Here is a 16,239-nt window from a genome sequence, read left to right as displayed (position 1 = left end):
TCTCACGATCCAGAAACACAGGGAGAACATTAAAAATGCACAGAGACGGGAATCGAACCCACAACGCTTGACATCTGCGACAACAGCTTTACCCACCAAGCCACTATTCCTCCAGAATAGAGATTTTCTTTAAAACTTTAAGGACTCATCTGACGGCAAACTGTAATCCAGCCACACCATTCTGTTACAGGAGGGATTGTTTTCAAATCTATTTTCCAACTTTTTTTTCTACTTTCCATGAACTCGACGTTCCCCTGAAGTCTAAGTTCGGCTTTTGCTGATTTTTCTATTGGAAAAAAAGAAATGGAGCTGCTATGAGGAGACTAGGAATTCTTCAAAGGATGTTTCGGGAAAAAAAGGAATTCTAATTCCTCAAGTCAGAGTGAAAGTGTGGAGGGAAGCAGGTAAACAAACCTACGGCAGAGCGATACATCGCCGGTCTGGGTGGCCCCCGAACATGCTCCGATATCAAGTCCCAGACTTCACGGGAAACCAGAAGTACCTCCTGATAAGCAGACGTGACAACCATGATAGATTTTCACGCAAATAATAAACAGCGGATTATTTTGGAATTTCCCTCAGACAAAAAAGCGATACCTTGTGTAGAAATGTTCACATACTGTACTACAGTTGCCTACTGTTATATTTCCATAACCTATAGGGATATATTTAATCACGGATTCTAGCCATAGAAAAATATTAACACCTCATAAAAGGTTGTTTATTTCAGGCTGCCGGTGACCTTCCGTAGATGCCGCAAAATTATTTGGAAAATCTGTTATCTCCCATAGGAATTATGACAATGAATGCTTTGCATTGCTTTTCATATGTATTTTCATTTAAAATCTACTTGTTTTCAATAACTCACTCTAGGCTAATGTTTTAAATTCTGAGCCATTCTGCAACAACTGCTACCATCATTTAAAAGGCCCCAGGTCCCATTAGCCGTCAGCCAGGGATAAATTCCCCACTTTTGTCTCCGAACAAAGCATCTGAATTACCGCCATGCCTCCCTTTTCACAACCCCAGCCCTCACATCCCTCAACAAACGAACCCGCAGTACAAGCCGTTGCAAAACCGGGCAGAGGGGAGATGGAGAATAGTGACTGGCCGCTTCTTTCCAAGCAGCTCACGTCAGACTGGGACCAGCAATATCTGACGCATCTCCAGTGATCAGATAAACAAGTCAACGAATGGGTAGTTAAAGTCCATCTTCCAGGCCACTTCTCAGCTAACTAACTGCCTCAGTGAACGATTTAACCACAACCCTGTAATGGGTAAGCTGGATGGATGGATGGATAGATGGATGGGTAATAATTAAGCTTAGGAGTTTTACCTTAGAGTTTTGTACTTTTACAGTTTACAAATAATAAAGGAAATAAGTGCCAATAATTGTGTCGAAGCCCAGCCACTCTAACCATTACCCACAATGCCCTTTTCAGCTCTTCCACCCAAATTTGAGAGCAATATCACCCCGGCACCAGGCCGGACTGGACTTATCACTTTTGTGAGCCATTCTTTGGAAGTCAGACTGGAGAAAAGCCTCGGACTTCTGGGATGGGACAGGCTCCAGACCTCAAGGCCAAAATTCTTCTGAAATAAGCACTCTGACACAATATTTACAGAAACATTCCATAATTATACAGTCCGCTCACACATTTCAGAGGTAATATGACAGTTTCCCTTACCCATGCTCCCTAGCTATTGTCCACTTAACTTTCCCTGTGGTGACGCTGAACCGGTTATCTTTTGTTTTTTACTCCCCCTAACTATTTTGTGAAACCCATCTCTACACCCTAACCCCACATACAGTCTCCCATCCATCCTGGCATCCCAGTGTAATGCGGTTCTGTCACCCAACCTGCCCAGAGCGAGACCATGTGACCCAGAATACACTCATCCCACTGAGAGATAAATCGCTACGGTCACCCAGCTCTCGTTTTCCTTCTACTCATCCATGTGCCTTGATTTCCTCGGCTCCTGCAACAGGGATCACCTATCATGATATGAAAATCGCAAGATAGCGCGGTGCAGGGTGTGTCGCACTGAGGCAGACTTCATACATGCTTCATGCATCTGGAAGGTTCCTGTACGCCACTTTCTGGAAGAGCTGCTTCCCGCCGTAAACGAGTCTCAGTCTCGTCCCAGGTGATACTTGCATGTGAGGGGGTGGGAACACAGAGATGCAGATGCATGTACACACAAACACACGCACACACAAACACACGCACACACAAACACACGCACACACACACAAACACACGCACACACAAACACACGCACACACAAACACACGCACACACAAACACACACAAACACACGCACACACAAACACACGCACACACAAACACACGCACACACAAACACACACAAACACACGCACACACAAACACACACACAAACACAAACACACACATACACAAACACACACAAACACACACACACACAAACACACACACACACAAACACACACAAACACAAACACACACAAACACACACACAAACACAAACACACACATACACAAACACACACACACACAAACACACACACACACACAAACACACACACACACAAACATACGCAAACACAAGCACACACAAACACAAACACACACAAACACACACACACGCACACACAAACACACACACACACAAACACACACACAAACACACACAAACACACGCACACACAAACACACACAAACACACGCACACACAAACACACACACATACACGCACACACAAACACACACACAAACACACGCACACACAAACACACACACACACACAAACACACACAAACACACGCACACACAAACACACACAAACACACGCACAAACACAAACACACACACAAACACACGCACACACAAACACACACAAACACACGCACACACAAACACACGCACACACAAACACAGTCATGAAGCTGGGGGACAGGAAGGCACATCCTCAGGAACCTCATCGTATCAGTGACATCCGAGTGGCTCCTGGAGAATCGTGTCCCGAGAGCCAGAAGAGAGGGAATGAAAGAAAAGGAGAAGGAGAGATAGATGGTGAGGGCAAGCAGGAGAAAGTCAGAACGACCTGGCTGGGAACATACCCAGAATCCTCCTGGAAGCCTTCCAGCTCGTCCCTCTGCTCCGCCAGACTGGACTCCAGATCCAGGTAGGTGCCATTGTGGGACAGCTGCAGGGTGCAGTCATCAAGCTGGGGGGCAGCAGGACAGACACGTGGCGTCACGCCGCATCCCATCTCCTCAGCCGAGGCCTGTTTTGGATGCCCGCCCTCCCCCCAGCCAGGCCCATTCATACACAGCTGAATTTCAGTGATTTTACTCCATCATCTACGGCTGTATTCTCACAGAGAGCTGCTGATTCACCCCATTCTACCTTAAACATCTGCAGCTCACCAAATGGTCTCCTTCCAATTTTGGAGTCAGGTGCCTTCAAAAGGAATTCCGTCAGAACTTGGGCGCTGCAGTTTAAATGGACCGTGTCGGTTCCTCTGAACCGAGTCGGCTCCTATCGGTTTCCCGGCGACCTCAGAAGCCGAGATCACCCTTTGTCACGGTCCATTTGGAGCTTAGCACCGGCATTTGGGGCACAAGTTAACATCAACCCGAAGACCTTAGAGAAGCACCCCTCAGCAAAGGAACTCAGCTCCTAGTCACATGTATAACGGTAATTCCCTGGAAACGGTTAAATAACACATGTGTTTATGTAACCTGGGGGGAGGGGGGGGGGGTGAAGACTTAAAACCAGTCTTAGATTGGGATGCAGGACCTTCGCAATGCTGTATCCATGGTACATTCCTCAGCCGGAATGCTACAACCAAGGCCTGAGTTGGGAGGGCAGGGAGAGGAAGGACAAGACAGCGGGAGCAAAATCGACAGAGAGAGAGAGAGAGAGAGAGAGCAGAAACAGAGGTAGCAGACAGACAATGGGGGACAGCAGAGGGAGAGTCAGAGACAGACAATGGGGGACAGCAGAGGGAGACTCAGAGACACACAATGGGGGACAGCAGAGGGAGAGTCAGAGACAGACAATGGGGGACAGCAGAGGGAGAGTCAGAGACAGACAATGGGGGACAGCAGAGGGAGACTCAGAGACACACAATGGGGGACAGCAGAGGGAGAGTCAGAGACAGACAATGGGGGACAGCAGAGGGAGAGTCAGAGACAGACAATGGGGGACAGCAGAGGGAGAGTCAGAGACAGACAATGGGGGACAGCAGAGGGAGAGTCAGAGACAGACAATGGGGACAGCAGAGGGAGAGTCAGAGACAGATAATGGGGGACAGCAGAGGGAGAGTCAGAGACAGACAATGGGGACAGCAGAGGGAGAGTCAGAGACAGACAATGGGGACAGCAGAGGGAGAGTCAGAGACAGACAATGGGGGACAGCAGAGGGAGAGTCAGAGAGAGACAATGGGGGACAGCAGAGGGAGAGTCAGAGACAGACAATGGGGGACAGCAGAGGGAGAGTCAGAGACAGACAATGGGGGACAGCAGAGGGAGAGTCAGAGACAGACAATGGGGGGCAGCAGAGGGAGAGAGCAGCTCTAGCAGAGAAAATGTCTCAGCGAGATCTCAGCCTCCCCAGACTTCTGCCATCTTCTACAGAAAACGTGACTCTTGTTGTTCAGCGTTTCAGGCCCAGATCAGCAGCTACTAAGCTGGATTTCTCGCTCTGTCCCTCCCTCTCCCTAACCACCCGCACCATGTGACATGTGAGAATGACATTATAAAACCAGATGGCGAGGGCGCTGTTTTGCTTAGACGGCAGAACGCTCGCTTCCCTTAGACTGCACGATCTCGCGTGCCGGTTGGGACAGAGCGGAACCCTGTTTTTATTTACCAAAAACATTTCCTTAAATAAACTATTATAGCCGAGGAGAGAGAGGTCAGTGGCAGATGAATGTTAGAAATCCCCTTAACAGACTTCTAACGAGATGCTATGCGACTCTGCAATTGCGGATTTCAAGCCGGCAGAATAATTAGGAGGAAACGACTGAAACGCTTCATGTTCGGAGATAATAACTTCGGTTTTTGTCAGGCAGGGGCCCAGCCCCCGTGAGATCACATGGCTGAACTGGAGGCGTGTCCACGATGGTCAAAAGCGGTCCAAAGTCGGTGCTGCGGCAGTCATAGCTGAGGATGGGCCTGATGTGAGGAAAGGAGACTCACAGCCAGCTGTAACCACAATGTAGGGCGATTCTGGCAGAGGGGGATGGAGGAGAAGGGAGTGTGGCACCGAAAAACTGGCTAAAGGGGCAGGAGAAGCACACTGCTGGGCATATTCAAACAGGCTGATCCTGTGATCAGAAGGTTGCTGGTTCAAATCCCTTTGTCGACAGAGTAATTTCACCTTTGGGCCCATGAGCAGGAGACATAACTCATCAACAGTGTCCTAAACAGCCCTTCGCGGGAAGAGAACCACAAACAGTGACGTTAGACGCGAGACCAAGCGCTCTGCTAAAGGCATTTTCAAAATCTCCGCTGTCCCCTTTTCACATGCGGCAAGTGTTAACGGAAACCCCCTCCCCGCAAACAAACGAGATTAAGAAACTGGCGGGTGGGTGTGCGACTCGTTAATATGGTGAAGACATGAAGGGACACGTAAGTTTTTCGATCACGTTAAAAATGCTCAGCGTCTGACAGTCCAGGGAAACATCTGGCTAACACGCTATAGCTAGGATAGCGTGCACTTATCTGTCATGTAGTGCTTCAGAGAAAAAGCAGAGGGACATAAAGCTTGCCACCTAAAGAAACAGCCCCCTCCTCAGAGGACAAGCCCCCAGAGACAGGAGCGCTGGAGGGGTTTCCTCATGCCCCCTCTCTTTCTCTTCACACATTAGCACATTAGCGTGTTGCCGCCGAAGTGTGTTAACGCATTAGCGCGTTAGCTGCGCCACTATAGTACTGGTGCCCCATGGACTGGGCGGCGGACCCAGGTTGATGCCTGTTTCCTTGCTGTCACCACCTTCCTCTCACCTTTCGACCACATGTACTTTTCATTGAACCACTGCTGATGCTGCTGTCACTTAGAGCAACTCGTTTAGGACGGGTGCTACATGGAGATTAATTAAACCGAATTGAGCTTAAACAGATCCATCTCCACAGAGAAAATATATTTAAGCCTGGCGTGTAGCACAGTCTTCATAATCGCAATGTCGCATCATTTTCGAGGATCTGTATGCACACTGACGTCGACACATCTATCCATCTTCTCCTGAGTCACGGTCTGAGGGAGCCAGGAGCTTATGCTAGCCAACACAGGGTACGAAGCTGGGGTGTAACCGTGGACAGGAGTCCTGTGCATCACCAGAATGCCTAGAGGAAACTCTGGCAACATATAGACTTTCCCTCCAAGATCAATAAAGTTCATTCTAAGTCCAACTCTAGTTTTTTACTTCTAAAGAAATGTACTTTCCCTGCCCAGGTTTCACTTAGCCCTCCAAAGAGCAAAGACCTGGGAAGACATTCAGAAATCACATGCAGCTCCTCGGCTCACGCCTTCTCCGGCAGCCACTTACAGCTGCCGTTTATAAACGGTGATATCTCACTCACATGGTCATGATCTCACTCATGGAAAGTACGTGACTGGATGGAACTCAAGCCTTATCCTCCACGGGACTCAAACCAGTAACCTCCTGAATCTGCAAGCCTTCGATCCACAGGGACAACTGTCAACCCATAATGACGACGCGGTCATATAACCAAAATTAGCCTCGTCTAAATTTATGCCCAAACACCTGCGTCACGTCAAGTACTGGATGGACACACACAGCTTGACACTTGCAGATGGGTAAGACATCATGGTCTCCAGCAGTGGATTAGACTGAAGGGAATGAAGGTTGGGGGAGGGATATGGAAGTGATAGCAAACTGTTAACACTTGTCCTCCATTATGTGTTCACTCACCCCATAGTCAGGAGACTGACAGCAAAGCTGCTTTTCTCGCCAGGAGTATGTTGCCAACCGAATTCCCAGAATGCTTTGCAGACATGTCCTCATTCACAGCTATCATACCAGTACTATATATGCCTCTATATCATTCTAAAAAAAACACACAAACCTACAGAACGGAACAATTTGAAAACAGAAAAGCGCAACACTATTCAGCATCTACAACTGAACAGCCACAATATGCTTGAGTGTCATTTTTAAACTCCAGACCCTTTCTGTGCTTTAACACGAACAGAAAGGTAATTTTTTTTTCCACTTTGAAAAGCACTGTCCATTCAGTGAATTAAAAACAAACACTTTCTGCGAGTGGGAAAAAAAAGGAGACTACAGTAACACAACCAGTAATTACCCAGCAGTCTGCAAGGGCAGCTCCCCCTGATCCAGAGGTGAAAGCTCAAACCATCAGCCAGGCCGGCCCTGGACACGCACGTGCTCTGCTGCCACGCTGCACCAGCTGCGTGACGTTCAGCCCTGAATTGCCCACCTAGCTGGACTATTTGGGACCCATGTTCACCGCTCCGTGTCCCCCTGAACAGGGCCATCGCTCCTGACCCCGAGGTCTCTAGTCCACGGGCTCTGACTGCCGCCCTGAAACCCAAAGCCATGCCCTTCTAGGCTGGAGCCACGGAGGCAGGGTGGAGGTAATTCTAGGCCACAAAATGAGCACTTTCCCTTACAGGCTACGACGAGGTGAGGGACCCACATCGTACTCACAGTCTGAACACTTGACGGAACGTGCAGATATGAGACTGTATTTTGGAGTTCAGATAACTTTGGGTTAAAGTGATTCACAGTCGTAGTAACGTGGGGAGCTTTCGGCTCTGGGTTAACGGAAACTTGGGGGCTGCCCCCTGCCAGAAGAAGCATTTTTTTTAAAAAAACGTTAGGAAAAAACATGCAAAAACATTTTTAAAGACCCGCTCACATCAAAAAAGGGTGCCTCCGGGGTGATCAGCTTCTCGCCTTCTCTCCTCAGTGTCAGAATTTGGACTGGGAGAGCTGGTGGGACTGTGTCGGTGTTGACCGGTAGGAGAGTCTCGTGTTTGGGGGTTTGGGGGGGGCTCATGAATCACGGGCGGTGCTGAAGAACCACAGAATGACGTATCAGTGTGACCCCACCCTCGCTGCCCGCATGGGGCACCCGGACACACATTTTAAAAAATGTTAGAAGTACATTATGTGGGGAAAAAGGCATATGTGTGTGTGTGGGGAGGGGGGGGGGCGGGCATTCCCCAACTACCCTGCACCCCCGGTCTGACCATAAAAACTATTTATAACAGATGGCAGACTGACCTGTCCTGCAGCATTCAGACACACAGCATGGGGGAAAACCTGTGTCTGTGTATTACATTGTGGGGACCAAATGTCCCCCACAATGTAATAAAAACCTGTTATTTTAACCTTGTGGGGACCATTTTTTCAGTTTCTACAAGAGGAAACTCATTTTTATGAATAGAAAAAAAAATCTATGATTACAATCAAAAAACTAAAAATGCGATACATCTTGTATTTTGTTTGGTTACTTATGGTTAAGGTTAGGGCTGGGTGGGGGTTAAGGTTAGGGCTGGGTGGGGGTTAAGGTTAGGGCTGGGTGGGGGTTAAGGTTAGGGCTGGGTGGGGGTTAAGGTCATCACATTTGGGACTAAACTGAAATACATTGAGAGTCACCACAAAGATGTGGAGAACTAATGTGTGTGTGGATGTATGAAACTAGTTTCTACTGTGTCTCATCTCAACACCTTTACCCCATAAAATCATGCATTATGTTTCATGGGGGGGGGGGGGGGGGGGTTATCTTCCACTGCCCCACCTGCACCATCCCGAGAGAGCGACCCTTACAATGGTGAACTGTGAAGTGAATTACAAACTCATAAACCTTAAAACGTCTGGCCCTATAAGTGGGGGGGGGGGGGGGGGGGGGGCTGCTGTAGATAAAAGAATCTCTACATTAAATATATACCCCGCCAACATATGCCCGTTGCTCGTTACTCCCCAGCACTAATGACTACCAAACACAGCCGCAGCACAGCCGCCCCCAGTGACCACACTGTGAATTCCAGCAGAAACCCAACCCTAACCCTTTCTGTTAACCGTATCGGAAGCACGTCCTAAGCAAACACCCTTTCCGTAACCACGCGGTCAGCTAGCATCTCAACTCCGCCATTTCTAACCCTGGGGCTGTAAAACAGACGCCTTAAACAAATCATTTTGATGACCGAGCCCAGAGGTACGGTGAGAAAAGCACAGCATTTGTCTGAAAAACTACCATATTTACTACTGTTCAGTGACAAAAACAGACACATCACACATTCTGGCTATTAGTGTGAAATCCATCGCCGAGCCTGTTTACCAATTCGCTTCACAGATCCCGCTCTGGATAGCAACTGTATTTACCAGATATCCTGCAAATTCGTTTTCCATATTGCCTCATTTCACACATTTTATTACTCAATATACTCAGTAATCATACCTTTTAACTATGAATTTGAAATAACAGCATTACTGAAAGGTAGTATTTCTTTACACACAGCAGGTCTGACAGGCTGTATAAACAAAATCATTACCACTATCAGATGGTATTTTTGATATACTCTCTGAATTATATCATAATACTGACTGTCAGTACTTCATGTAAATTTATGACATTATCACTACTGATAGATTGATTTAAGGACTAGGTGCTGAGCTCAGCATAACACTGTGCTTTTTTGAAAAATCCAGCACTGTAATGTTTACTGTTATGAATACAAATAATTAGTTCATTAATTAATTAATGTTCCATATAGTTTCTGCTTGGAAATATGCACAGCTCGTAAGCCGAAGAAAGCCCCGTTTGTGCGCCTGTGTGTGCGTGCGTGCGCCTCAGCGAGGATTCCTGACGGACTAGCGCAGGTGGCTCAAAGGATGAAACATTTTTCTAATATCCTGCCGACGTCCAAGTCGCTCCGAGCGTTTCCAGGAGCCGGGCCGTAAATCCCGGGGATGTCTGTGGAAGCAGGGAGAGCGGGGAGCCCGTCCGTTTAAGGCAGGCTGGCAGGTGGACGGCGGGTTTGCCACGTGGAGAAGATAAAAAGTGGCGAAAACATTTCCTCTTCCAGCATTTTTACATGGGCCACGTCACGACGATAAAGGAGATCTGGGATGGGCCGGCCACAAATCACACGCGCGAATTCCTTCACGCAGCAGAGAGGACGGCACTTGCTTTATCGTGCTGCTCTCCCGGTATATTCTGGAACGTTCGGTTAAATGACCACAATGCGCCTGTGCCGATATAACTGCGGGACAATCGCGGGCCCGGATTACATAACCCGCTCCGCCGTGACTCACTTTGGCTTAGAACCCACAACCTCCTGGAGCCCAGGGCAGCCAAGTGGCCGCCAAGCCAGACTATTCCGTCTTATTTTCCATGCGCCGCTGCAGTTGCAAACTGTGCGGAGCTGAAATCCTACCAGATTCCAAAAGCTTCTTTACCTATGAGTAAGAACCATGATATGTCACCTGGCTATGTGTTATTGCGCAATATATCAGGAATACAGACGCGATAATAAATAAATAGCATTCAGAAATAGATGTGGATTAGAAACAGGATGCCTTGCCTATTAGGAAAACAGCTCAAAAGAGAAAACTTCTAAAGCAAATGATTCAGTGCCCAGGCATTTCAACATATATTCATCCAAGGGGCATAACTTTGGGTTGGGGGGGCGGGGGGGGGGGGGGGGGGGGGGTTGAGGCGTCCACCCATTTAATGGGGTCCAGGGGGTTGTATTGGCTGGTTTTGATTATTAGGGGGTTACAACTTCCCCTTCTCCCCCATAATTTATGCTAACGCTTCCATCCATTTGCTATACACGCTTCTGGTATATATACCCCCTCCGTTGCCCTTCACCTAACTGGCCCACACTGGTCACACACAGGGCTAAACCTCACGCTGATCACACAGTCTAGCAAGAATTTGACAGCTCTTATAAAGGACTTGCATTATTTAATGCATCTGATACTTTTACCCAAAGTGAATTATAGCAGATAGAAAGACTATGATTCACGTACACTCCCTGAGATTCAATCCCATGACCTCTGCATTGAAAATGCAAGTCACTACTTGATGAGCTACAGGAGCGCACAATGAAGGGAGACGTGGGTTATTCTGTGCTAAACAACCAGCAAACCGTGCCCTTCACAATAGCGTACTACATGGACACTAATCACAAAACACGTGGTAACGGGCCAGGCTAAACAGACAGGTGCTATGGTGACCAGTACACTGAGTATCAGTGCAACAGAGATGCCGCTATTGATTTTTGGCCCCATGAAGGCATATCTTACTGGGCCACCAATTCACTTATGTTCCTTTTTTTTGCGTCTCTGTCACTCGTCCAAACTCCCTCCTCCCCCATCTTTCCGACCCCCCTGGGTACAGGATGGTGCAAGCCTCCCAACACGAGTCACCTGTTTTCAGATTAAAATGAAGTGTCTATCCACCTGTAGCGCTAAATTGTGAACAAACAAACTAACTACCACCCTGCTCTCCTTAAATTCTGTTCCTTAAACACATCCGGGTATATCCCAAATACGGAAAAACTAAAAGCAAAACCTTTTTTTCCAGATTTGTAATTAGTGGTATGCCATAATGCGAATGATCTCAGTCTTGCAGGTATTCATTGTGTTTTTGCCGTTAAGCTGAGGAAAAGTGAACAAAAATAACAATTCCCTCAGAGTGGGAAACCTGACGATTCCCTGTCCCTCGTAAAGCAGCGTCCGCCCAGTGCCCCCCTCCCCCGCCGCGTCGCCCCCCACTGCGGCGCACCGGTGAACCTGCCGCCCGCTCCGACCTGCGCTTTTTCTGCGGCTGCCTCTAAAACGATGAAGCTGTTAGGCAGATCTAGCAAAAATTTAACATAAAAAACCCAAACCCTAAAATGGGATGGTGACATACCGGCTGGACACCAATTCGGTACAAACACTGAGAATGCCCAGTCAACTGAGCGTGACAATTCAATATAAATGCGCAAAAATAACGATCCTAACAGTGAATTACATTTTACCCGATGTGAATTCAAAGTTCAATGCAGGTTGTTTCTTACCCCATATGCCTGTTTTGATAGTTTTCCTATGATGTATCAAATGACTTTTCCCATTTTCACAGCACGAAATATGCAATTGATTTACATGCAGACACCACGCAGTGCCCCTATTAAGTTTTAAGGGGAATTAAGTTAAGCCATCGTACCTTGTGTGGCGCTCGGAGAAGCCGATGGATTCCGGCGATCTGGTTTATTAGAGGAATATCCTCCCTGAAGGTGTAGTGAGGTGGTCTCGTCGGTTCGGGGAAGTTGGTGCTGTTAAACGGATCGGTGTCATCTAAAAACTGAACCCTGCACACAAAAGTGGCCATGATGCATCCATGCACGGATGCCGGGACAGTGCAGTCTAATGATTACGATTTCCGCGTCGGCGGTCACCGCTCCGCTACCACAACAAACCGAGTGCAGGTTGCCCGGCTTAATAGTGCTTCATCTGTCGCGTCGGATCCCCATAGACCAGCTGTCACTTCAATGCATTAAGAAGCGGTGTCTCTATCCCTTCCGTATGTCCCGCTAAGTTGGCGTTAATGTGCCTTTTTTCCCCCCGTCTTGAGAAGGACAGCGCGACGCAATGGCATTGCGAGCAGGCAGGGTGCAGGGACGGACTGCCAGTCTCGGCTTCTGCGGGAGACCTCTGGAGAAAGCCCCCCTCCATCCCCTCCGTAAAGCGTCATTCACATGTAAGTGTATCGGCGACCTCCAGCGGCCAACCGACTGCTGTAGAGCGGGCCCGAAAGCGGAAAATTACATTATTGCATGAGGTGCTGCATTGCTTCTATTCTTTTCATTTCGTTTGAGTGTATCCCAACCACACACACACACACACACACACACACACACACACACACACACACACACACACACACACACACAATTTAAACCATATTTTACTCACTTATTACTCTTATATTTCCTCATGCAACCTTTGCTCGTTTCGAATTATTGACACATAACAGTACTGAATAGATGGCAAAAATAATTTAAACCCCTTAGAACTATCAATTGTTAAATTCGACTATTGTTCGGTAGTTTGTAGTAGGTCTAATTGTAACAGTAATCTTTCTATCATTTATATATATATATATATATATATATATATATATATATATATATATATATATATATATATATATATACACACATTGCAGTCACCCTTATGAGAATATATGACGTTCGTTTATATTGTGCTGTTTATACAGCGTTTTGTACTGAGCTTGTTTGGTTTATAACCGAACCCTTGCTTAGTTTAAAAGCAGCTGAGATCATAGACGTCCCTTGTATTTCTGAGCAGCCCCAACAAACGAAGCAGACAGTATTATATATCCAATTTATGTTATTCGTCGGCAGCCCATAATATTTGGCGTTTGCCAATACCAATCTTTCAGCTGTGGTCTCTGTGTCTGCATTTATTTAGGACTCACTTTGTTGTTTTATTTTCATACCGCATTCTATCAATGTAATGTTTTTATTCTCGAACCGCTAGTTAAGTAGATTTTAGTTTTATTTCGCGGGTTTGGTGGTAGGCAATATAACGTTTTTGATTTCTGAATAACTTCTTTCTATACACAGAACGTGATCTGTTTCAATATTTTTAAAGACATAGTTCGTTTATTATATGACACCCACATCTGATGATTAATAACGGGAGTTCCGTGATGTGAACGTGAAATGCAACTAGGACGAATTTTCGCGTGCATGTCTGAATATGCAACATGCATTAATTTTCCAGAGCACAAGAGATCAAAGTTAAACATTCTCAAACAGCATTTATGTTTAACAAATTATATTTATACTCATTAAAAGGTATCTTACTATGTAATGGATTTAACAAAATTAAGAAATAGCCTATTCATTGCCTAAACTAATCGTGTCAATACACCGATGTAAGGTCTGGTTACCAACACTAGAGGGCAGAGCTGCACTTTGTTATTGCGCTGTTGTGTACCCACGTGTTGCTTAGTTTTTACCCGGTTGCCTTAGTAACTGTACTTGCTGGCGTTTTGCGGTGGGTCTACCTTAAATTAATGTTTCACATTGAAGTGCTTGATATTACATCACTCTGCTATTGTGTCCTCTTATTTCTGCGTATAAAAGATCGGCGTTAAGTTGTCAAGTTGACCGGTGCTCTATTTACGGCCCGCGGTCTGCTTCCATGTGCATCTGTACTGAGAATGTACTAAAATATTACATTAAGCATAATTTATGGATTCAGTGTAATATGCAATAATAAACGAACGTCCAAAAGTATCAGAATGGCTGGGGGCTCCTTGACGCATAGTGAGCCTCATATGCGCCACGGTACCATTTAGGCTATAGTACTTTCTAATGCTGATTTTACGTGGCAATATAGCAGGTTAATGGCATATTTTCAATCAGGAAGAAAGAGACCAACCCGCCCTTATCTAGCAACGGACCTACGTCAGTCAGAGGGGAGATTTTTTTGGAGCTGATGGTCTCGTAAAAGCTAGTTGTCGGATCTTGTAAAAGTAACTGAGAGCTTGTACTAATTCTCCGAGGAATCATATTCATGTGTCTGATGTATCTGTCGTGGTCGAAGATATCGCGTATAACCATGCCATCTATTATTTTCTTTCCTTCGTCTGTGATACATTTATCTGTGGGGAAGAGAACTGAATCTGCATGAGAGTGGTCTTGGGGGCTTTATTATCCATCCATCCATTTTCCAAACCGCTTATCCTACTGGGTTGCGGGGGTCCGGAGCCTATCCCGGAAGCAATGGGCACGAGGCAGGGAACAACCCAGGATGGGGGGCCAGCCCATCGCAGGGCACACTCACACACCATTCACTCACGCATGCACACCTACAGGCAATTTAGTAACTCCAATCAGCCTCAGCATGTTTTTGGACTGTGGGGGGAAACCGGAGTACCCGGAGGAAACCCCACGACGACATGGGGAGAACATGCAAACTCCACACACATGTAACCCAGGCAGAGACTTGAACCCGGGTCCCAGAGGTGTGAGGCGACAGTGCTAACCACTGCACCACCATGCCGCCCCCATATCATATCATATCATATCATATTTGTGTTTGTATGGGTTATTATTTCCAGGGGCCTTATTCATCAATTGACTTATAAGTTAACTGTATGCTGTATTTCAAGAATGACTGGTTTTATGATGCACTTTTAATAAACACATGGTGAGGTACTAAACCACGGAATGAGTTTTATAAATATGGCAGGATGAGTGTAATATATTTAGCTAAACTGCTGAATACGGGGGGGGGGGGGGGGGGGGGGGGAATGTGGAGACATGAATGATTCTTGGACAAAGAACGCCGATGCCGTGTTTCCTGGTCTGCTGAGGGGACACGTGTCTAGGCTGCACAGTTGCCTCCCAGGTGGAAATGTCACTGATATATTGTGTTTTGGCGAGTGCCTGGAATGATTCTGGGCTCAGCACGGAATGTCCCAAAGCCTTATCAGCCTGGCAAGGGGCCTGCCCATATCACACTGAGATAAGAGGGAGGCAAGCCTATTAAAAGGCATGCAGCCCATGGACTGGGGTACATATTTAGGATGGCATGCCGGTGGTGCTCGGGGAGGGGGGGGACAAAAAAAAATAAATGGGAGCCAAAGTGACACCACTGCCACACCATAGAAAACAACACGGCGAGCTCTCGCTGAACGTAATTTTGTGAAGCTTTCTTTCTGCTACATTTACTTTAAAGCTGAGATATTATGAAACGTCAGGTCTGCTCACCTACAGGGGCAGGAGATTGAGCTCATTTTCATGAGCTTTTGTGAGGAGAGAGAGAGAGAGAGAGAGAGAGAGAGAGAGAGAGAGAGAGAGTGAAGGTAATTTACAGCACCTGAATGGACGCTCACTGCACTTCTCTCGTCAGGCTGCTGTGGATCCTGATAAGAAGCTTGACTTTGTCCCAAAGCCATAAAGTCTCACCCTTGAGGCTCCAGCTCATCTCTGCCTCGTTCTCTTGCCTGATGACCTCATTATCTAAGTCATACCTCTGTGCTACCTATGAAATATATCAATTGTAGGGTATAGGCACACTGGGTTTTTTGAAAAAATGTCAACTTTGAGGCTCATTTTCTCAAAACTTTGTTTTTGTGGGATAGCCCACTTCACCTTTCAAGGGCACAATTGTACCTGGGCATTCATTGTAAGCTCAGTGTAGCTGCAGATGTGCCTATCTGACTGCTAGCCA

At 46.8% G+C, this 16,239-nt stretch overlaps 1 protein-coding gene across 1 annotated transcript in view; it reads right to left on the bottom strand.

Moving 5' to 3' along the window:
- fhod3a (formin homology 2 domain containing 3a) overlaps nucleotides 1-12,788 on the bottom strand; it is an 89,365-nt gene extending 76,577 nt beyond the window's left edge. Inside the window, 2 exon segments of the mRNA XM_048992499.1 lie at nucleotides 3,104-3,210; nucleotides 12,197-12,788. Of these exon segments, the coding sequence (XP_048848456.1) occupies nucleotides 3,104-3,210; nucleotides 12,197-12,361 (272 nt within the window). The 5' untranslated portion in view covers nucleotides 12,362-12,788.
- Nucleotides 12,789-16,239: the final 3,451 nt, after the last annotated feature.

The sequence above is a fragment of the Brienomyrus brachyistius genome, chromosome 23, assembly GCF_023856365.1.
Source record: "Brienomyrus brachyistius isolate T26 chromosome 23, BBRACH_0.4, whole genome shotgun sequence".
Lineage (NCBI taxonomy): Eukaryota > Metazoa > Chordata > Actinopteri > Osteoglossiformes > Mormyridae > Brienomyrus > Brienomyrus brachyistius.
Note: the sequence above shows the minus strand (reverse complement) of the source record. Positions and strands in the feature narration are given on the sequence as shown.